Source organism: Epinephelus lanceolatus, chromosome 15 (genome assembly GCF_041903045.1).
Source record: "Epinephelus lanceolatus isolate andai-2023 chromosome 15, ASM4190304v1, whole genome shotgun sequence".
NCBI classification, from domain to species: domain Eukaryota; kingdom Metazoa; phylum Chordata; class Actinopteri; order Perciformes; family Serranidae; genus Epinephelus; species Epinephelus lanceolatus.
This window is the reverse complement of record NC_135748.1, coordinates 24,151,864-24,176,029: the sequence shown is the minus strand read 5'-3', so window position 1 is coordinate 24,176,029 and position 24,166 is coordinate 24,151,864. Positions and strand designations below refer to the sequence as shown.

Sequence of the window (24,166 nt, the reverse complement as noted above, 5' to 3'; positions counted from 1 at the left end):
GCAATAATTCCTGGGTGATATGAAAGAGGTGAACACAGACTCGCCTTTATCTTTCCTAACAGAGCGTCTATGGAGGCAGCCAGCTCCTGGACCTGTTTGGCCATCTCCTGCTTTCCCTCCTTCAGTCCGTTCACCACCTCGTTGAACCGCTCCATGTGCTTCTTCAGGTTTCGAACCTTCACCATTCCATCAATGCTACGAGAGAAGAGAAAAATGCAAATGTTGTACACATGAATGCCTCAGTAAGAATTAAGCATTACATTCAAATGGCCAATGTTTATAAGAGGTGACAATTAGACCTGCCCCCTAATAGTCGTCCAAAAGTAAGTTGACCAGGAAGGTCATTAGTTGGCAACATTGTATATGTCTGGATCATAAGGGAATTCATTTGAAAGGACAGACATAGGAAGTGGCGACACTCAGCAGTCAGACAGGAGTCACGTTAATTTCCAGGGCTGGTACCTGCGGTTATTCCACAGGCTAGTTAATAACATGTCGGGCAGGAAATCCAAAGTGTGGGATCATTTTGAGAAGGTGAAGGACGAACCCAAGGTGATATGTAAACTCATCTTCATTGGTCGACTACAAACATGACCTATCATCTGAAACATGGAAGTAGCTACATGCCCATTAGCCACTTAGCACAATCATTACTGCTTGCCCACAGCGTCATTAACAGGCGGCTCGCTCAGTGTGTGACGTGCACTTGTAGATAAAATATAGGCCTATATTAATGAAGGTTCATTAGTACGTTTTTGTATTTCTCTGTAATGTAGCACAGTGTTAACAATGTTACTGATACTATTCTTTCTCACACCTTCAACTCAAACCATTGTGTTGCCCCGCCCAAAATATATCATTTAATAATGAAATCGATATCGTAAACATGCAGCGACTACTCGACTAATGGCCCTAAATGACGACTACTGGTTGACCAGGAAAATTCTTAGTTAGGGGCATCCTCTTCTCCTTCCTTTCTGTTAAACATTTCAACATGTTTGAGGACTTATGTTGAACACAGATGCATAAACATGAATTATTTTACTTAATTTTGATTTGGGATGACAACTACAGTATAAAACAGAGTTATTATAGTTTTGTATTTTTAATTTAATTTTATTTATTTTTGATTATTTTATTAGAATTTTTGTTTTCAGTTCTTGTGTAGTTTCAGTTAGATTCCAGAGTGAGTTTGCTTGTTTCAATTTATTTTTTATTTTTTGGTTAAAAGTGTGAAGTTGTACTTTGGTCTTTGGTAGTCTCAGTATTAGTTTTATTTTTTTAAATTATAATAATGTGGTGTATTTGTCAGGGACGAGATTCAAGAAGTTCAGTATGGGTATTTCAGTTGACTAAAATATTTTTTCACACTTATTTTTAGTTTTTATTGTAATTTTAGTTAACTATGATAACCTTGGTAAAAGAATTTTTTTTTTAAAAAATCCAACTTGACTGTTAGCTTGTAGATTACAGTAGCTAGCAGAGCAATATTATGGGTCAGAGGTGTGTGTTTGGATCTCAGTTAGCAAAAACTTTGGTTATATCTTTATATGAGCGCATGGTTGTGTTCTGATTTACCCATCCCCCCCCCATCCTCCACTTCCTGACTTTAATGCAGATGAGGGAGGTGTGGATGGAGGCCAACATTTCTTTACATTACTGTGCAAATCCGTATTCGCCAAGCTGCTCCCAATATCGAGCACTTTAAATATACCCTTCATAACTGCATCCTGACCACATATTCTGTTTCATTCTGCCTTTAACATTTCCAATGCCTTTTTCCTTTTTTAGGTTTTTACTAAAAACAGATAAATAACTGTTAGAAATGACCCTCTTCATACTGAACTAAATGTGCATATGCTGTCATAAAACATTTCCTCATATATCTATATACACACACTGCCACTAACAATCAAAAGCTAAGTCTAAAAGAAAAAACTTGAAACTCATCATCTGGATGGCTGCTTCCACAAAGGCCATTTTTCCAAATGCAACCCAATACAGCGAGACACGCGGCATTTCCCAAAGCAGTACAGTGAGACATCAGTTCTCCGCAGATGGCTTTCTGAGATTGATTTGAACTCTTAAATGCACAATGTGGGTGAAGCCATCAAAACCCGCCAAGCGTGAATCAGTTTAAATAAAAAGCACAAGAGAGTTCAGGGTGAGAGGGAAAAAACATAAGAGAGCAAAGGGCACAGACAAGCAGGAAGACGGTAAAAATGATGAATGTGTGTGTGTGTGTGTGTGTGTGTGTGTGTGTGTGCGCGCGCGCAGGGCACCAGAACCAGGAGGAGACTCACCGAGGCTTATGCTTCCTCTTACACAACCACATGCGGACAGTCTTCTGAATCTTAATGCAGGCCTGAGCTCTGTAACTCATCTTGTTCCGAACTGTGGAAGACGAGGAGAAAAAAGAAGAGGATTCAAACAAAGATGTAGAAAAATAATTGTAGTAAGAACTTTATTTTTAAAGATGAATATGTACCTGAAAAATTAAAGCTCAAATTACGCCACAGCCAATGTCACAGCCTTGTATAAGCTGCTATAATGGGTAATATTGATCAGGCACAAAAACAGGCAGTGCAGAATATCGTACACACACTACATCTCTCTCACACTCTCACACACACGTATATGAAAGTGCGATAATAAGGTGAGGTGTTGAAGGAAATAAATGACCAGGACCGAGGACATAAATTTCCTCAGGTCATTTATGCAAGAACTGCGTGGTCAAGCAGAGGCATCGTTCTCTTCTAACTCTAATGTAATTTCATTTGATGCTTTCACACAAATAATCAGAGGCCTGCCTGCACTTTGTTAAATGGTGGAAATCAATAACTTGGCACAGAGCATAATGGTTCAAGGAACTGCTTTTAGAGTACTATTCCATATTGCTAGAGGCTGCCGCTCTCAATATTCAGAATGAATGGGAAAGCATGAAATATGATTTAGTGTAGCTATCAGAGCTATATAATAAAACTGTGGGGGAATGACAAAGCATCTTATACATCATGCAGTGGAAAGTGAAATAACTTAACTAACAAAAATAACTTGTGCTTCTGGCCTTTCTTCAATTATTCTTTTTCTTTTTTTTTTTAATTCATTTGCAGTTTTTGTGTAGAAGTCTTGAGGGGTGTAGATATGGCTGCATATTAGAGACGCCCATACACTTTTTTTTTTAACCCATTTAATACCAGTGGTCGTAATAATAACCACCAAAAAAAACTTTTCAGTTTTAAGGCTCTAAAAATGCTAAGGAATGATGTGTCAATGCATTTCCAGCAACAAAGGGTCTCAATGAAATACATGCAGTGTCACATGTTTAGTATAAATTGTCACATGACCAGAGCCGTTTACTTCCTGGTTGCACCATGAAGCAAGGAAGGCTGCATCAAAGCTCCCAAACAAAAGGTCTGGTACACATCGTCTTTAAGGTGTTGAGTATTGATATATGCATTTGCAATAACTCATCTTTGTTCATTGTGGTGACAGAATCAGTGAACATGTTGACGGCAACAATAGTGACCAGTGGGTCACACCTCTGGCATAATGACGGACACACAAACAGTTCATCAGGCTACACATACGCTAAATTCTTAAAAATGGAAGTTAATCATGACTTTATAGGAAGTGTCTGCACCTAAAACAGACATAACCCAGGCAAAGACCATGTTAAATGATTACATATTTTACTCACGATCATAAAATACACTAAAGCAGGCATACTAAAGTTGCTGTGCCCGGGGGCCATGTTTGCAAAATGACAGTGGGCCAAGGGCCAGTTAATAAACAAACATTAATATTATTTATCACATTAAATGAATAAGAGGTAAATCTAGTCACAGCAGCCCTGCATAGGTCAGCTGTCCGCAGGGGCATTTCTAGGATGAGAGGAAATTCATGGCTTAGCCTGGGGGATCCTCCCCTGGCACTTTTTATATATATATATATATATATATATATATAAACAAGCTTTATCTTAATGCCTTTTTTGCAGCTGAAGGCCAAAAAACTTCACAGTGTAAATTGATTTATTTTCACTGTGAATTAGAAAATGGTTGACTGGACTCCTGGCACTGTATCCTGGGCCAGATTTGGCCAGCTCAGGATATGGTGCCTATGTTAAGTTGAGCATAACCACTAAAACTGACCATTAGAGAAAACAAAAAGACCATCAGAATCATTCCCTCGCTACACTGCAGATGCTCGTACCGAGGCTGCTTGACTTATACATCACAAGATCTGTCCATTAGATTGAACCTACGTTTGATGACAGACAGGCTGCACCACTGGACCTTCTTCCAGCGGCTGCACACCAACCACGTGTTGACTTTCTTCAGTAGCTCTGCGAGGTGGTCTGGATCTGACTTCATGATCTGGTCAAACTCAGCAAACTGATGCATGAACAAAGACACAAAATTACCAAGTTAAAATATGATCCACGTAGTTTAAGAAATATTCATAGAGTTGTGTACAATGATCTGCAACATTACTGCGTAATGAGTTCTGTTAACTTCTCTGTACCTTTCCCGGGCGGAAGAACACCCTGGTCAATCCAAACTTGAAGTCATTGTCATTTAGTCCCAGAGCTTTGAACAAAGCCTACAAAAATACAAATACACATTCAGTGACATAATAATATTGTATAAGTGGTAAGAACGTGGGGCACTAAACTGTTGATGGGTCAGTGTAGCTATAGACTTTTTCTTACACAACTAATTGGGCTTTACTTTAACAGATTACACGTTTGTCTTTCTCCAGTGAAGCAGAAACATATGAGTTTACATAATCCCACCTTGCAGAAAAGTCGTGGATTCAAGCGTGTGAGCTTGTCAGGCATGTACTGTTTATACATGTTGTAGAGCTCATGGAAGGGGGCTCTGGAGGGGAAACCCCCCTGCATCAGGTCCAACACTGACACCATGCCTGATCAAGACAAACACACAAAGAAAACAGTGGTCTATTGAAGAGAAACTGAAACCGTGGAGTAACAATACAAGCTCAAAGGTAACCAGCCTATCAAAGGAACACTATGAGCCTTAATGCAACCAAGCTCAAACCTGCAACATACATTATTCTCTTAGTACCTCATCAGTGTCTGATGTGTGTTTGTGTGTGCACGCAAGTGTGAATGCAATGCATGAAAGAACAATGTTGCTTTAATGCAATCACAAAGGCGTTGGCAGGGTCATATTAACTTCTGCATCAATCACAGTAGCAGTATGTAGTGACGTCAGAACACACAATTTAGCACCATTTTATGCTGTTTTTTTTTAAAGCAACATGAAGAATGAACAACGTGCCCCAAAGTGAAGGTGCAACATTTACAAAACCCCCATAATTAATCTAACGTGACAAGGAAACCATCTATAAACTTGACAGTGTCAAACAAGGACAAACTGCACTGAAATACATTACCACATACAAAGTCAGATGCCTCCAAAGGTTTTTCCAGTCACCACAGTTTAACATAATTCAACCTTTGTGGGAGGAAATGTAAATTTATATAACCTGCATTCTCTAAAGAAACTGAGGCTTTCCTTTTAAAAGAAAGGTCCAATATAGTTCAAACTCTGAGGTTCTTGAGTATGTCATATCCACATTAGAAATATATCATGTTGCAGTCTTCGTAGTTGAAACACATCTCTCTGTGGTTTTGCCTCTTTGTGGTTGTGCCTTTTTGTGTGTCTTTGTAGATGTTATGCATCGCTTTTAGGTCATTTTCAGTCTCTCTGTGGTCACTTCGTGTCTCTTTTTTAGTTATTTTATGTCTCTTTGTGGTTGTTTTGCCACTTTCTGTAGTCGTTGTGTGTCTCTTTGTGTTTCTTTGCAGCTGTTTTGCATCTTTTCGTAGTCATGTTAGATCTCTTTGTTGTTGCTTTAAGTCTCTTTGTAGTCATTTTGTCTTTTTGAGTTTTTTTTGCCCCTTTCCGTAGTCATGGTGCATGTCTTTGTGTCTCGTCGCAGCTGTTTTGCATCTCTTTGAAGTCTTTTTCTGTCTATTGGTAGTCATTTATGTCGTTTTGTGGTTGCTTTGCCACTTTTCATAGTCACTGTGCATCTCTTTGTAGTCATTTTGGATCTCTCTGTAGCTGCTTTATGTCTCTTAGTAGTCATTTTATCTGTCTTTGTGGTTGTTTTGCCCCTTTCTGTAGTCATTGTGCATCTCTTCTTGTCTCTTCGCACCTGTTTTGCATCTCTTCATAGTCATTTTATGTCTCTTTGTGGTTGTTTGGCCCCTTTCTGTAGTCATTGTGCATCTCTTCTTGTCTCTTCGCACCTGTTTTGCATCTCTTCGTACTCATTTTATGTCTCTTTGTGGTTATTTGGCCCCTTTCTGTAGTCATTGTGTGTCTCTTTGTGTCTCTTTGCAGCTGTTTGCATCTCTTTGTTGTCATTTTGGATCTCTCTGTAGTTGCTTTAGGTCTCTTTGTAGTCATTTGATATCCCTTTGTGGTTGTTTTGCCCCTTTCTGTAGTCATTGTGCATCTTTTCTGTCTCATCGCATCTGTTTTGCATCTCTTTGTAGTCATTTTATGTCTCTTTGTGGTTGTTTTGCACCTTTCTGTAGTCATTGTGCATCTCTTGTTGTCTCTTCGTACCTGTTTTGTATCTCTTTGTAGTCATTTTGTGTGTCTTTTTGGTAATTTTATGTCTGTTTACAGCTGTTTTGCATCTTTTTGTAGTAATTTGTGTCTCTCTGTGGTCCTTTGCATTACTTTGAGTGACATTTTGCAGGTGAAGCCGAGGGGGACACTTTGAGCCCCTTGGCTTTCGCCCGGTGGACCTATCCATTAATCCATCAATGATTCAATGAATACACTTTAAGTGGGGTGACCCTGAATTGCTTCACTTACAGTAGAGCTACTAAGATATCCTTAGTATATTCACTGATCCGAAAGATTATAAATATAACAACTCCTGCTCTAAAATGTCACAGTACATTCTGTACACACTGTCCTTGGTCCTACCTGAGCACTGCAGCTGTGAGAGAATCAAAGCTCCTTCAAACTTGTGGCTGACCATCTTCAGGTTGGGTTTTACACAGCGGATGAAACTTGAGCCCTGTGCACACATAGATTAATAAGGACTGATTGATTCTGAGCAGTAAAGTATATACAATTAAACGGAGAGATAACTGACATATTACTCACTGTACTGCGGAGCTTTTCCAGCAGCAGGTTTAGCTGGGTCTGTGTGTGCAAGCAGACGAAATGAGATGGTTATTGGTTTATTTATAATGTTTAATGAAGGTAGCCCAGACAGTAATTTAAATGAGATAGTAGGGAAGGAAGCAACCAAAGTTAACAGTCATGAGGGAATGAAGGCAAAACAAGCCAAATTATTTGTATATCATCCTTCAACAATGAGGAAAAACAAAGTGCTTTATATAAAAGGCATTAGACTAAATAAAAAAGAAACATAAGGCAATATAGGAGGTAATATAAAAGACACATTCACAGGATATAAAGGATCCAAACAAAGTAAGATAGAAGATTACAATTTGATAGAATAGAATAAAGATTAAACAGCAAAATAAACATTACAGTGGAGCTACAGTGCAGTGTAAGACATTAATGAATGGTCCCAAAATAATTTAATAAAATGCAATGGCAAACAGTTAAGTCTTCTTCCCTAATTTAAAACAACTGAGAGTTGGAGCAGACCTCAAGTTTTCTGGGAGTTTGTTCCAGATATGTGGAGCAGAAAAACTAAATGCTGCTTTTTCTGTGTTTAGTTTTTACTCTGCAGACACTAAGCAGACCTGTCCCAGACGATCTGAATCAGCTGCAGCTGTCTGATCAGCGTTACAGTGGGTGACCCGACTGAGGATAAATGCATGGAAAAGTTTTTCTAAATCCTGCTGAGGCGTAAGTGCTTTAAGTCTTAATGTGTATGTTAAAAAACACAAATTTCTGGCCTGGTTTGTGTATTTAAACGTCCTGAATTTAAAATTAAGCTCAGCACTGACTTTTAAATCATTCATATTTGGCTTCAAAAACAATAACTTTAGTTCAGGACCACTTTAAGTCAAAGAAAACTCTATTTCCATTTACAGTATTATATTTGCTCTGTTTTGGGGCCTCTCTGCCTCTCCTCAGGCCTATGCAGAAAGCCTCTTCTACACTCCTCTCTGCCCTTCCATGCGCCTACATGGAAAGCCTAAGGCAGGGAGAGAGCAGCAGCAAAGACCTGAATGAGATTCGCCAATTGGTTGCATAGAAGGGAATCATGTGATCTATCATGGCACATCATCGTTTTGTTGCTTTTTATGCTGAATAGAAGTGGCCCAAGAGCAGAGCCTTGGGGGACTCCACATGCCATAAATCTGTTTGTTGTGTGTGTAATTATGATGAGATATTTTTTGTTTTTTTGGTTTTTCATGTTAAATAGGACGGAGCCTTGGGGTGCTCCACATGTAATTTTTGTGCACTCAGATACTGTATATAAATACAAATCAACACAAAATAGTGTCCTTCAAATAGGATTCCCACCAGTTTAGTTGTGTGCCACAAAGAGTGAAGCAGTTTTCCAGTCTGTCCAGTGATATGTTGTGGTGAACTGTGTCGAATGCAGCACTGAGATCCAATACTAACAACATGCAAACTTTTTCACTGTCTGTGTTTATGTGGATGTTATTACAGACCTTAACAAGAGTCTTATATTTCACAGTACATTTTACAGACTACTTACTTTGACAGAATGTATCTGTCCTAACATGTTTCCTGGTGAAGAAAATAAAGACCACATTTCCTCTCCATACAACACACTCTAGCTATTAGAGCCTTTTTGAATCACACACACATCATCTTTGTGCTTGAGTCTATATCCGGTGCATTAGTGATAAAAGCAAAGAAGCGACATTAATGGTAAAGAAACCTCAAATCTGAGGATGGAGTTGGATTTTTTTGGCTGTTGCTGGAGCATGAGACACAACTGAAAGGTGTGTGCTTCTGGCTCACTCAGCACAGTTTCGTGTGTGAGTGTTTCATTCTTTCTTACTCTTATTTTTTCACTCTCCTGGTTTCCTAACACCTCGCTTTTATACCTCAAGCTGACTTTATCCAGCTTTATCCACCAAGGAAGGTTTTCTCAGAGGAAAGAGGTGGGAGATGGAAGAAATCTAAGAGAGGGGAACCCTGAATACGAAGGAAGGACGGAAGGAGAGTGGAAAGGTTAAAAAGTTACACCAGAGGTCTAGGGATAACAGTTAGAAAAGTCTGAAAAGAAGCTGAAAAGATAAAGGAGTACCGTGAACTATCTTACACAATTGTACTCCTCTAAATCAGTAGGCAATACTAGACAGCAAATCAGTGTATCTAAAAAAGTACATCTACATAATTTTGCCTGGAAAACTGCATATCAAATTAAATTGTTGTATTTTGCCACATGTACAGCTGGCCAAAACCTATAAATATACTGTAAATATACTGTAATCTACATGTCTTTGACAATAAAAGACATTAACACAAAATACTGTAACATCTAAATGTTTGAATTTGGTGAAGTAATCCTTAGTATGAAAAAAACAACTGTATTTGCTCAAAATTACCTACTGAAATATAAACTGAAAAGTACAAATGAGCAGGTTTTATTTATTTCTATTTATGTTCAGTGATTAACAATGAAAAATGACCTTGAACTTGTTGCCAACGCTGATGAAGCTGAGTTTGCCCGCCTTCTGTTTGGAGTCCTTGTTGGTGATTGAGTTCTCAAACAGCTCTCGAACAAATTTGTCTTTCGATTCAGACACTAAGCTCTCCAGGGACATGTGGAGGGCATCGTTATTCTTCTCCACAAACCGAGTCTGTGGACAAAAACATGCAAACGCATACATTTATGTGAGGGGAGGCTTTCAGAGAGATGTACAAGATGCAAAAACGAATGGAGAAAGCCTAAATCCCTGCAGACTACATAACACATCACCAAAGCAACTTATTTAGTTTGTTTTTTTTATTTGTTGTTTTTCCTTTGCTGGTAAAATAACGTGACAGAAAAAGTGTGACATGTATACCTATATAGACAAAACATAATAAAGATAGAAGCAATGGACAGACATTGACAATAACATTAAGTATGATCATGTATATGTGATGATGTGATAAGAAACCAGGTGTAGAGCTTAGATTAGATTGGGCAAGGTGTGTGTGGATGTTTGGATGAGAGGCAGTGATAAGTATACAATACAGGCCAAAAGTTTGGACACACCTTCTCATTCAATGTGTTTTCTTTATTTTCATGACTATTTACATTGTAGATTCTCACTGAAGGCATCAAAACTATGAATGAACACATGTGGAGTTATGTACTTAACAAAAAAAGGTGAAATAACGGAAAACATGTTTTATATTCTAGTTTCTTCAAAATAGCCACCCTTTGCTCTGATTACTGCTTTGCACACTCTTGGCATTCTCTCCATGAGCTTCAAGAGGTAGTCACCTGAAATGGTTTCCACTTCACAGGTGTGCCTTATCAGGGTTAATTAGTGGAATTTCTTGCTTTATCAGTTGGGACCATCAGTTGTGTTGTGCAGAAGTCAGGTTAATACACATCCGACAGCCCTATTGGACAACTGTTAAAATTCATATTATGGCAAGAACCAATCAGCTAACTAAAGAAAAACGAGTGGCCATCATTACTTTAAGAAATGAAGGTCAGTCAGTCCGGAAAATTGCAAAAACTTTAAATGTGTCCCCAAGTGGAGTCGCAAAAACCATCAAGCGCTACAACGAAACTGGCACACATGAGGACCGACCCAGGAAAGGAAGACCAAGAGTCACCTCTGCTTCTGAGGATAAGTTCACCCGAGTCACCAGCCTCAGAAATCGCAAGTTAACAGCAGCTCAGATCAGAGACCAGATGAATGCCACACAGAGTTCTAGCAGCAGACCCATCTCTAGAACAACTGTTAAGAGGAGACTGCGTGAATCAGGCCTTCATGGTCAAATAGCTGCTAGGAAACCACTGCTAAGGAGAGGCAACAAGCAGAAGAGATTTGTTTGGGCCAAGAAACACAAGGAATGGACATTAGACCAGTGGAAATCTGTGCTTTGGTCTGATGAGTCCAAATTTGAGATCTTTGGTTCCAAACGCCGTGTCTTTGTGAGACGCAGAAAAGGTGAACGGATGGATTCCACATGCCTGGTTCCCACTGTGAAGCATGGAGGAGGAGGTGTGATGGTGTGGGGGTGTTTTGCTGGTGACACTGTTGGGGATTTATTCAAAATTGAAGGCACACTGAACCAGCATGGCTACCACAGCATCCTGCAGCGACATGCCATCCCATCCGGTTTGCGTTTAGTTGGACGATCATTTATTTTTCAACAGGACAATGACCCCAAACACACCTCCAGGCTGTGTAAGGGCTATTTGACCAAGAAGGAGAGTGATGGAGTGCTGCGGCAGATGACCTGGCCTCCACAGTCACCGGACCTGAACCCAATCGAGATGGTTTGGGGTGAGCTGGACCGCAGAGTGAAGGCAAAGGGGCCAACAAGTGCTAAACACCTCTGGGAACTCCTTCAAGACTGTTGGAAAACCATTTCAGGTGACTACCTCTTGAAGCTCATGGAGAGAATGCCAAGAGTGTGCAAAGCAGTAATCAGAGCAAAGGGTGGCTATTTTGAAGAAACTAGAATATAAAACATGTTTTCAGTTATTTCACCTTTTTTTGTTAAGTACATAACTCCACATGTGTTCATTCATAGTTTTGATGCCTTCAGTGAGAATCTACAATGTAAATAGTCATGAAAATAAAGAAAACGCATTGAATGAGAAGGTGTGTCCAAACTTTTGGCCTGTACTGTATGTGTACTGTGACCCTGGATAGGTTGATGGGTGGAGCAGGGGTAGGCTATGGGTTGTGTGACAGAGAGAAAGAACAAGACGATAACAACACAATAAATGACAATAAATATATGGTGATGCAGCAATATCATTATAATAGACATATAATATTAATATACATCCATGTCTGCCTGAGCTCATATGTAGCCATGACAGTAAGTAGACAATGCCTCAAAAATGTGTCATGATCCTGAGTTTTGTTTATATTCTATTATCTCATGGACTTTGTTTTGGGGTTTTCTGTTTGTCTTCTTCCTTGTTTCATGTTATTCCTTCATGTTTAATCTGCTTCCTGTTTTATTTTGCAGATCCTCCCCTCATGTGTCATGTCTGGTTTTACTTCCTGCTTTTGTGTGTTTTCCCGCCTGTTTCTGTCACACCTCTTGTCCACCTGTCTCGTTAGTCCTTCCCTGTTCCCAGAGTCTTCCCTTCACACCTGTTCTGTATTAGTCTTGTTTGCTCCACCCTAGTGTTCTCCACCACACTTGTTGTTAGCCAATCTCCATTTCCCTTCTATTGCCCATGTCCTCCTACTCCAGCTGTGTCTCATTCCTGTGATTAGTTTTCTGTGTATATATACCTGTGTGTTTCCCTTTGTTCTTTGTCAGTTTGTCTGTGTTCATCCCTGTGTTCTTGATGTTGTTCCCTGCTCTGTTTCCTGCCTGGTGTCTTGTATTCTGTTGGCTTTCTTCCCTGAGTTCATTGTATTATCCTAGCTGGTTTTCAGTTAGGTTTTGGTTCATCTTTCTTTTGGACTTTCAGTTACCTGACTGTTTTTGGATCTTTTTTCATCAGTTTTATTAAAGCTCACTTCCTGTACTGATCCATGACAAAAATAGATGTTGCTGCAAAGAAGCTACATAGTCTTAAACATGGATGCTTCACACACATCTTCAGCGCCACAGCACAGAAGATCTATACAATCAGCACAGTTTCAAGTTGGACACCGAGATGAGTGTCACCAATTCAGTCTCTGACCAAATGTCTCTTTTTTGCTCCTGAGTTATGACGTTGAATAATGGCCAGAAAATGATGATGTCACAGTAGAGATGACCTTTGACTTTTTGGATATAAAATGTCATCACGTCATCATTTTATTTATTACATTTACGTGACATCTTGTCATAATTGGCGTATGAATTCTTGAGTTGTGGCCAAAAACATTAATCTGTTCATCGTTGAGTCCAGGTGGACGTTTGTGCCAAATTTGAACAAAATTCTCTCAACGCATTAATGACATTAATACCAGGGTATCAAACACATAAGAGCTTTAAGCTAGCTTTAGCTGCTAGTTACTCCACTGTGTTATGTAACTAATCAACATGTAGATGTGTGAATGTGAAAACTACCTGGTCCCAACATCCCTGTATACAGTAATAAGATCTTACTGTTTCATAGCAGACTGCTCCGGCAAAGTGCCTGATGATGAAGCCCTCGTCATCCCGCAGATTCCTGTGAATGGTCAACTTCGACTTCCTCGGAACCTAAGTGGAGAGAGGGAGAAAGCAAATCGAATGTAATGACAGTGCTAAAACACACACATATCGATTTCACTCTAATTCTATCCATCACCATCTCTACAGCAGAATCGTGTTTATCCACACCACTATTGAATGATGAGGGCCGGGTTGGAGAATGAAACATTAAAATCTATGAAGCACAGTGAAATAAAGCCAAAAAGACAGAAATTATGTAATAAATATGGGCGTATTCTCACAATTTCTGTACAAGGTAATTTGTGATTATTTAACATGTTTACTTGCAAGGAAATAATAGCGACTTTTTAAAGCTCCATTAATCTTATCTGGCTCAAGTATTATAAAGGACCCAAAAAAATCCATTACCAGAAACAATTCAGGATAAAGAAAAGCAGTGGTACCCAGCATTTTAAGCTCCATTAGCTTCATCAGTGAGGGGAACCATAATAAATTACCCTTAAAGTGTAAAAACTGTACAGCAGAAATGTTAGCTCATGGCATATGCAGGCACTTTAGATTAAGATTAATGTCTTTCACCCTATTAAATGTACAGAATAGTGCTTATTTGAGTAATAACTCTCCCCGCAGTATAGAGGGTGGCTGCAGCCAGCCAGCTGTAATCTTAAGCCTGAACTGGTGTCAAGGCTACATTTCTAAAAGGATTTCATGCTTGCACAGATACAGGCAGAGTGACGAACAATAGCGACAATGACAGAGACAGAAGGAGGGCTCGGGACTGTGCGTCATCCCCAAAAGTAAAAATGATCACAATGACTAAACCGGTGTGCGGTTACGTCACTGCCTCGTCTCACAAAAGAACTTTGTGCACAAAGAAAGAGAATAATAGCAGAATACTGGGGAGAAAGCAATAAGCAGGCGGCGAGAGAGAATAGGAGAGATAGTGGGAGACGAGAGAGGGTGGGAGAGCACGGCTAAGAGGTCTGACCGTCAGTCTGAAGTGGTCTTTATGCTTGCTGTGAACAGCCAGAGTAAAGTGCTGGTCGCTGGGCTGAGGGAGACGGTTCTCCTCATCCAAAATGTCCAGGACTCCCACAAGCTTTGCTTCCACGAGGTCTGCAAACACCAATTACACATGTATCAGCAACATCATTATGATTGATGTTTAAAAATTATTTCACTGCTGGAAAGATAGTCTTTACATAAGACTGGACTGTCTATGCAGTAGGAAGATGCAAATTCTTTTGAATTTGGTGCTACACAGCTAGAGAAAACAGAGAGAAGGGGCTGTGGTACTTGCTTTTGCACAAGATGTAAAAAACCTACAACTACCAGAATGCACTGCGCCACATTGGACCAATAAATACTCCAGCTGGTGGGTGATTTAATGCCAAGGCTATAAAATAAAGGCTGGGACACTGTGACTTCATGGGAGCTATGGGGTATGACACATGTGCCAAGTAACTGGAGCTAGCTGGCATTAGAAAAAAGGGGTGGTGTCCACTCAGGTGCTCTTTGGGTGCACTCGTTTTAGTCTCTTTGAGTGTGCTCAGTCTGACAAACATTTTTGGGTATGTGTAGATTTTCAGTGTTCAGAACATTTTCAAATAAAAAGCATTTGTTCATTGTCTTTGTTTAGACCTTTTCAGTAATTGCATAATTGTAGTTCTCACCCATATATTTAGCATAGTGTTAGTTCAGGCAGGACACGATGTCAAGCTCAACTCACACCAGCTGATCTCGAACAGCCAATCAACTGATGGAGCAGCTGATTGATGGAAGGGAGTCAGCTAATGGATCCCATGATTCCTTTCTATGCAACCAATTGGCAAATCTCATTCAGGGCGCCCTATTCAAACTGCTCTGGCCTGCCTACTGTTGCTGCTTCCTCTGCAAGCCACTTTGCAACCTCCCTCCACCCCAGCTCCTCCTTTTGCTGTGTCTGACTATCAGTGTCATATCTGTTTGTCATTGATGTTGGCTCTGTTCTGTTCCCGGGGGTCTTTGCTGCTGCTCTCCCTGCCTTAGGCTTTCCATGTAGGCGCATGAAAGGGCAGGGAGGTTTGCTCTCTCTGCCTCAGGCTTTCCTTGTTTGCACGTGGAAGGGCAGAGCGGTGTGCTCTCTCCACCTTAGGCTGTCACCCAGCTATTGAGCCTTCCAGCAATTGGAGACTAAATTTTACTGCACATTGTGTTGTACCCTAAGGATACAACCATATGACATCGTGACTTCTCCTCTTTTTAACCCCTAATGCAAGCTTGTCCATTTGGACTTTTGCAATGTGTGTTTGAGAAAAAAGCAACACAGCAACAGAATCTTGGTTCATATCTGATCGGCACTGCTTAGTTTTATAGTTTGATCTCAGTATTTTCAGCCTCCATTTTTACAATACAGGAAACAGTATGGCACCCACTACCTGATCAAAGTTCTTGAATTACAGCCAAACAGTGCACTAAAATATGTTTCGGAAGGCATTTTAGGTGAGATATTGGCAATACGGGAACAGAATGTTGGTTTATATTGATCAGTGCTGCCTAGTTGTACAGTTTGATCTGTATTTGGTCTGCACTTCTATACTTTTTGTGTCCGTGGTGGCAGGTATACAGAAATGCCAAAGTAAAGTCTGTACTTCAAGCAACAGCCAAAGCAAGATAAGCAGGGAGATCTGTGTGCTGGTAAGATGGAGGGAAGTTTACAAAGTTTACATATCTGGTTGAAAACTGGCAAAGCATCTCTTTAAGTACAACTCAACTCAAATGTGCAGGGAAGCTCCAGTATGAAAATATCCAGTGCCTAAGATGTCACATGTTAGTTGCCAAAACCTGAAATAATTCCTCTTAACATGTCCACACTGTCAATATTTCCAAGCATCAGATGCTGACAGACATATTTAGTGACAACAACAAAATAGACAAATCCCTACGGAGGTATTTGGGAGGGGGTGAGGTGGGAACCACAGCGGCTATCATTATGCAGGAGTTATAAAAGCACTAAACATTCAGTTTATGACATTTATTGGAAATTTCCACTGTTTACTGTTTCTGGTTGTGAATATTCAAGGCACAAAACGTGTTCATCAGGATGCTCATTTAGCCATATATCTGAATTATTCATGCAGCATGCTGTTTGGAATATAATCTAATAGCCAAGGACCTCTGAAAAAAAAAAATCTGCATGAACAAGCACCTGTGCATAAAACCCGAAGATTGATGAGTGAATTAATGGCCAACCCAAACGGTCATTTGCAAGTCATAAATGTTATTCACGGCTGTCAGTTAACCTCGCACCTGAATAATCGCAGCCTTTGAAATACAAATCAAACTGCTTCACCTTGATACACTGACTACTTCATCCCATTAATTCGAGGATTCACTCGAGGACAGACACAACAAAAACAAGGGGGTGTTATTTCGCCAGGCTTCCCGTTGCACAAAAGAGGCCATAAAACCCACAAATACTCATTACGCCTGCTCCCTTCAGACACACGGATATGCCATCTCCTTGGATAATGAGAAGTCGGTATTTTTGTCCCCCTGACAGGTGTATTTTCGCTGCTCTGACGTGTAGCCCAGAGCACGAGGAATGGCCCAAATGAATGCCATGTGGGTGAGCTGATGTTGCACTTGAACCATCCTCAGTGCACTTGTGGTGTGTGGGCTAAACAGACAGCCACAGTTTGTGCTTGCAGAAGCCCTCAAAGGCCACACTTCATCTTAATGATGTCTCTGAGTGTCACTCGATGTACCTGTTTTCCCTTCCGAAGATCACCCAAGGTGCAGATACATGTAGGTATCAATACAAATACTCCCACATGTGTATACCATTGATATTAGTCATTTGAAACCAGCTCAAGACAGGTATCTTATCACTGAGATCATTTGAGTTAGTTTGAGTTTCTTAAGTTTTAGTTTAGTTTCCAACTTAGTTTATTACTTTTCACATTTAAAGGTTCGGTGTGTAAAGTTTAGGGGGATTAAGTCACATCTGGCAGTGAGGACTGCACATTGCAACCAGTTGAAACTTCCTCTGGTTGGAATTCCTTCAGTGTTCATTGTTTAGAAGGTTTGTGCCAGGAGTTAATTATCAACAGAGGTCTTTTTTTCTCCCAGAAAAATGGACCTGGTGATTCGAACTGGTAAAATCACTCAATTAACACAGTTTCATGTTATAAATCAGAGTATCTCCAACACTGAGCAGAGGAGCTGCTAACTACACTGTAATGGCGAAAAAGTGAATTGCCCTATTTAGAGCCAGCGTTTGGTTTGTCAGCTCTTGGCCACTGTAGAAACATGGCCGTGCAACATGGCGGACTCTGTGGACAAGGACCCACCCCCTAGGAAGATATAAACGGCTCATCATTCTAATGCGGTATTTATACTTTTGCACTAAATTGACGCCATACCCTACGTCATAGCCTGACGTGCACCACCCTGGAAATGTAGCTACATGTTGTGGCAACACAGACCTCCTGTCTATTATTGTTAGCTGAAACCATTTCCCTCAGTGGAAACGAAGTTTTTATTTACTTTAATGTCACAGATGATAAACAATACATTGTGAAGACAATAAAGCCTCCACAAAATAGCATTTTAAGTCTTGTGTGTGATTTATCCTGGCTTCATATGAGCAGAGGAAACTTCTGTTAGGCTAATTTATACAATGTAAAATGCCATAGGCTGGCGCTAATAACGTTAGCATGTTGTATTTGTTTTAGAAACGTGTAGTATAAGACAGTTGTTTTGTCGGTGAACCTTGTGAATTGTAATGGAGCCAAATTTTGTAATGTTGTCATTGTTACTGTTGTCCCTGGCTTCATATGAGTAGAAGAAAAGTCTGCTAGCCGCTAGGCTAATTTATACAATGTAAAATACCATAGACTTGTGCTAGTATTTGAGGGGAAAATGTGTCCAGATAAAGACAAGTGCTTTGTCTGTGAATGCTTCGAGTTATAGTGAAGCCAATTTATTTATCTGCGTTTGAAAAGTCATGTTTAATGTGTGTTTAATGTGTGTTTTGAATCAACTAAACTTTACAGCACTTCACAGAAACCCCACCACCGACAAGTGTTTTGGAGGTGTAACTGCAGAGTGACACAGACACACCACCACACAAGTGTAAATGCTCACAACTGTGTAGGCCACGTGCGTAGGCCGTGGCATCGGCTCTCTGCATAGAGCTGACGCACTAGTAAAAATCTGAGGTAACATAAACACAAAGACGCTTATTTTCAGGTGATTATAAACTAAGGAAAATATATTAATTATATAAAATTCCATTTCTGCCAGGTTATCCCCCAAAGTCCTACACACTGGGCCTTCACATAAAAAGATCTATACAAGGAAAAAAAAAAAAAAAAATCTAGTATAAAATATAAATGGGGTTGGGGTTGGTCTGCTTCCAATTAAGTAATACGAGTCTTCTGGCTAAAAGACTAATGTAAGCAATGCAATTTGACTGCACCTTCGAGAGATGATTGTCCACACACTGAATACCAAAATGTCTGTAAGAGGATTTAGATATATTGCTCCTCCAAGTGTCTTAGACAGTGCTTCAAAAATGGGGGACCAGTAAGCAGAGAGCCCCAGGCAAGACCAGAATGTATGAGCTCGTGTTGCAGGTGAATTTTAGATATTTTTTAAGTTTCAGAGAGGCAGTACATTTTTGAGAAGTGACTGCGCACACAGTGAAGTAGTAAAATTTTAAAGCTGCAGAGTCTGAGGATCAACAGGGTGCGAGGCGGGAAGTCGATATAAACTTACCTATACAGTCCTGGTTGTCAACATAATGCACCTCATTGACTCCCAGGCCTTCCCTTTGATACAGCTCTTGCTCCTGCACAGACATGACCAAATATCAAAACTGAAAACAGATTCTGAAAATGTCCTGATGTAAAATTAATTTACACCTTTCTGAGTGTCTTCACAGCATCAGCCAACTCAACAAAGCAAACAAAAAAACACCAAACTGGCAATACCCATTCAGATAATAAGAAAGAGGCTTAAACCAGAGATGTGACACATTAATTGGAGACCTTGGAAGGGAATAACGTTAAGAGATCACAGGAGAGAAGCACGCCTCATTGTGTCCCCTGAGAAATTAGCATTCTAATGAGAGGGCGCAGGAGAGACGGAGGACAAAACAAAAGTGAGAAAGCAGAGACGAGAAAGACAAGAGCGTGCCAACCGCTTCCTCCCAGCTTGTGAAGGAGTCGGCGAGTTCGGCTTGTGAGTGACACGACACGGCCGGTTTCCCAGGATAAAGGAGTAAAGCACACCAAATCACGTTAATCCGCACGCTGCTCACCCACCTCTTTGAGAATGCGCTCGTTGAAGAACTGCTGCAGCTTCTCGTTGCAGTAATTGATACAGAACTGCTCAAAGCTGTTGTGCTCAAAATATTCTAAGAGGGGAGACAAAACAGGGGAGGCAGAAAAGTCATATATTTCAATTAATTTTCCAAATTGAACATTTTTGCAAAGCCTGTGTTAATTATGCAGTCTGGGGAAATTAATTCTCAGGCAGGAGCCTTGGTAATGAAGTGTGTGTGTGTGTGTGTGTGTGTGTGTGTGTGTGTGTGCATTAGGGTACTTATATTAAGAAACATGCTGCAAAGACAAGTGTCTCTTTAGTGGCCTGAATGCTAAGCAAAATGAAAAAATGTGGGAAGTTATGTTGAGCTCAATCTACACGTTCTATTACAGCAAACACTAACTGCATTGTATTACCAAACCCAGCGATGTCCAACACCCCAATAAAGTTGGAGGAAGTCTCAAAGGGGAAGCACTGGTTCACTCGTTTGACCACATGATCGAAGAGCCGGCTGTACACCGCCTTGGCCAGGGCATCGCGGGCATTGTTTGCTTGTTCAACCTTTAGAGGCACCCTGGGGGGGACACACAAAGTGGGGCAGTGAGAAACAGTCCATAACTGGGACATGCTAGCCTCTTATTAAACCTCTCTTTTTTATTTTTTCCCCCCCAATCAACCCAATTTTCACACGGCAGCAAAAGTTTAGCCGTGTTGATGTGACACTTTTTGCCGCATAGTTTCCCTTTTTGATCTTTGCAGTGGAGGTAGGCGACCGTTTTCAAATGAGGGTTTCTGAGCCGGAGATGAGGTATTAAAACTAAAATGTGAACCTTGAACTCTTCTAGACTCTCTAATGGCGCTTTAACACAATATATTTTTAAATTATTTACAGGGGTTGACTGTAAGGACAAAGTGCAGCTCCACAGCGACCCAGAGTTCAGCTCACCTGTCCCTGCTGGGAAGGAGGTGAATTTAAAATGAAAAGGTCTGTCTCTTGCTATGATAGATCGTTACCCACTTTTTTATTTTGATATTCCACCCATCGAGTCCCCAGAAGAAAAAAGAAAAAACCCTCATCCATTACAAGCAGGAATAGCCCACCTATGTGAAGACCAAGGCAGCCATATTTTCTCCATTTCACTGTGACATGAGCTACATGCAGGAGTTTTAAAAAGTACATGAGATCCTTTCATTTCATCTCAATGACAGGCATTTTTATCCAATGTAGTGCTCCATATGCACGCTAGTTTGAGACTCAGTCACCCCCACCACCACCACCGCCGCCCCTCCTCTGTAACCCTCAACCTCCCGGGGGTATAGGGCGGATCTGTCTGGGGCTTAATGACAAAGCCAGGCCCCCTTCGCTCCACCTGCTCCCCAGACACCAGGCCTTTACTGTACTGCAGCCATGCTTGCCTGCCTCCTCAGATACAGGCTGCATTATTTATGTGGAGAAAACACTTCCAGGCCAGGCCAGCATCTGGCCCTCCTGAAATATTAATCTATCAAACCTGGCCCCATCACTCAAACGCCACATCATCACCAAAGTACACGGGGGCAGCGCCAATAACACTGTACCACATTCTCCTCTCAATCTGCGAGAAGTAACCACACGATCGTGTACAAGTGCAGTTTATCCAAGCAAAAAATCCCTCTACACTTGTGTCCCTTTTCCACTGGAGCTCACTGAGAGTGGTTTAGACAGACACAGAGGGCTCTTGCCTGCAAGGAATAATAAGATCTATTATACACTCTTTATGATAAGATCATAAAATAAAAGGCTTTATTGTGCAGGATAATGAGATTAAATCATGACACTGAATTGATACTTTGCAGGACAGCACCAATAAGCACAGCAACAACTGCTTCGCCACTGCCCATGTCGATTAAATTCTACTTGGTTAATCTCTCTCCAGGATTATTTGCTATTTTCAGACCTATGGTGGATTTACTGCCTTCACACACACAGTTCATCTGCCATTAACTCTGACAGCGACTTCTGGAAGAACTAAGAGGATCATTTTTTTGTTAACGGTATCAAAAGAAGTTGCAAAGAGCCGCAGATCTTTTAAGTGCTTTTGAAGCGTGCTGTTGTTCTTACTTGATAACTGTTCCTTTGGCGCCCCCTGCTGTCGTGAGCATGACCCTGGTTGTGAGGCTGACACGCAAATCATCCTGGTCCAGACCCAGCAGGTTAGCACAGTACTCCAGAGACTGGCCGGACTGATTCTTCAGGATACAACCGCCTGAAACACACAGCAACACCTTGAAGAATCATCCTACTACAATCTGTGGTTCTCTCTCAATACCCAGACAATGGAGACACAACTACAGTAAGATTCTTAGAACATAAGCAGAAATGTGTCTTGGGTGGGAGAGCAAAGGGTGAAAGATTTTAGCTGTGAATGGGTGACATCAACAGCCTGATACAGAGCTGTTGGGTATAACGTACAGTATATGAATGAAGGAGAAACTTCTGAAAACTGCCCTCAAGAAAAGTTTCTAAGTACACTTATATTATCCCCAGAGACTTTGATTGTAGAGAGACAAAGAGAAGGAATGAGCCAGAAAAATAATGAGAGCCGGATCACGGTTACCAGGGTAACAGAGGTTCTCTTTATCATCACTGGAGACTAAACAGTGGCGACATCCAAGGACAGCTGAGCTATTCTTCTGTATTTTATATTGATCTAATACTGTAACACACATCTGTAGAATTCAAAAAAGTGTTGATTTCAACTTCTTTAAAAAATGGCTGCATAAAGGATTTTACAATTAATGTTTTAATCCACGTTGTGGAGGGCTTTTCAAATCTGGCACTGAAGTAAAGTTTTTCTTATTTCTGGCAGCAGAACATACAAACATAAGAGTCATAAGAGATCTCACCAGAGCCAAAATATTAAGAATCTCAGCGTCTGTCTAACCTGAGGAACTCCCTGTTTCTTCAAAGTCGATGTTGCCCAGGTGCAGGACACCGGCAACCACCCTGAACAGGTCCAGCTTCTCAGTGTCGTCCAGACCGATCTTCTTCATGGCCACACACATCCTGTTGAAGTCGCCCAGGTCGTCAAGAAGAGGGTCCTTCAGAGCACCGACCTTTCCGTGCTACAAAACACGCAACAGCGTCAAAAAAGTGGAGATAAGGAGAAAAACAAAGTGTGAGAATTCAATTCAAATCATGATTTACTCTGACACTATTCAGAAATGGCTAATTTTTTAATAAATAGTCTTTAAATGTTGAGTAAATCGGATTTTAAATTGAACAGGACATGGACCCAACAGCCTCAACAGTAATAGACACATATTAAAGGACTATTTCACCCACAAAATGATCATTTGTAAAACTTAATTTCATAGCCTGGGCTATTATTTATTTAAATCACTGAATTCAACAGGTCTATATTTGGGACAGGCCTTTAATTCCTTTCACACATAACTGTTGCTCAGCAAGAATTGGGAAATATAATCAAGTTATTTATTTAAACCAGTGTGAATATTACTTGTCGTCTTTGGTGCTCATACTGTAGTTTCAGTAAAACAAACTGAGTGAATTGTGGGGAATCTAAATGAGCTAACAATATGTAGCATCTCCGTATTGACAAAAGTTTCGACATTTATATTTGTATGTGCGATCAAAGCAGCTGACTAACATTAGCTCAAGTTTATAGCAAACAACTTGTTTTATACGTACAAAGAACTTCTATAGAAATGAACTGCTTGGCAACCAGACCAGGCTTCTACTTGAGACAGGCCTTTATTTGTCAAAATGTGTTGCTACACCAGGCTAGTGAAAGGGACTGGGCTTTTAATTGAAGTTGATCAGTATATTAATTACTCACCTAATGTTACACTGAATTTGTGAGGAAAATGTTTTTCTCGCATGCCTCAGCAGTGAATGAAGAATCCAGAAATGTCAAGTGGGTTGCATTTAACAAAAGCAAAACTATATCAAAACATCCATTTACAAACAACCATAATATTCAAAACACTTCAGCATAAACACTTTAATGCACAGACGAGTACCGCATCCGAACAAGCAAGTGCACTTGAAGAAGTTTTGCTGTTCATAAAGAAATTTCTCTGTATTTTTGGATCCTTCGTTCACCATGGAGGAATGCGAGAAAAAAGAAGGTTTCTTCACAAATTCAAGGGAACACAAGGTGAGTCACTAATGACCATTTTGTGGGTGAAGTATTCATTTAACACAGACTTTGCACTCAAACAAAAATATTTTACACTCATGAGTTGAAAAAGCCTCCACCGACAGCACACAGTAAACACTATAAACTACTGTAAGGCTGCTCTGCTACAGCAGCTTTGTCTCCAAAGTCTTGACAAGTACTGTATGTACGTACTTAAAGAAAAGAGCCTATATAATATCGAGCAATATCTCAGGGATATAGAAAACAGGCATGCAGTGAAAGACTGAACAGAACACTTCAACATCTATTAGGAATCAATATTAAACTGTGATAATTACCAAGAGCTGCACAATTATCAGTGAACGTATACTCCTGATTATAGGGTAAAATAAGAGAGCAAAATGCTTCAATTGCACCTTCTTCATGTTT

General features: G+C 40.4%; 1 protein-coding gene across 2 annotated transcripts in view; it reads right to left on the bottom strand.

Annotated features, from left to right (window-relative positions):
- Positions 1 to 24,166, bottom strand: part of myo6b (myosin VIb) — a 61,209-nt gene that overhangs the window by 18,011 nt on the left and 19,032 nt on the right. For both annotated transcript variants that reach the window (XM_078175075.1, XM_078175076.1), the window contains exons 11-25: positions 22,520 to 22,700; positions 21,697 to 21,841; positions 20,012 to 20,169; positions 19,595 to 19,686; positions 19,047 to 19,119; positions 14,275 to 14,402; positions 13,239 to 13,334; positions 9,641 to 9,811; positions 7,158 to 7,196; positions 6,975 to 7,068; positions 4,799 to 4,929; positions 4,528 to 4,605; positions 4,268 to 4,397; positions 2,304 to 2,394; positions 45 to 195 (exon numbers count right to left, since the gene is read on the bottom strand). In XM_078175075.1, the coding sequence (XP_078031201.1) occupies positions 45 to 195; positions 2,304 to 2,394; positions 4,268 to 4,397; positions 4,528 to 4,605; positions 4,799 to 4,929; positions 6,975 to 7,068; positions 7,158 to 7,196; positions 9,641 to 9,811; positions 13,239 to 13,334; positions 14,275 to 14,402; positions 19,047 to 19,119; positions 19,595 to 19,686; positions 20,012 to 20,169; positions 21,697 to 21,841; positions 22,520 to 22,700 (1,758 nt within the window). The remainder of the gene's footprint in view (positions 1 to 44; positions 196 to 2,303; positions 2,395 to 4,267; positions 4,398 to 4,527; positions 4,606 to 4,798; positions 4,930 to 6,974; positions 7,069 to 7,157; positions 7,197 to 9,640; positions 9,812 to 13,238; positions 13,335 to 14,274; positions 14,403 to 19,046; positions 19,120 to 19,594; positions 19,687 to 20,011; positions 20,170 to 21,696; positions 21,842 to 22,519; positions 22,701 to 24,166) is intronic.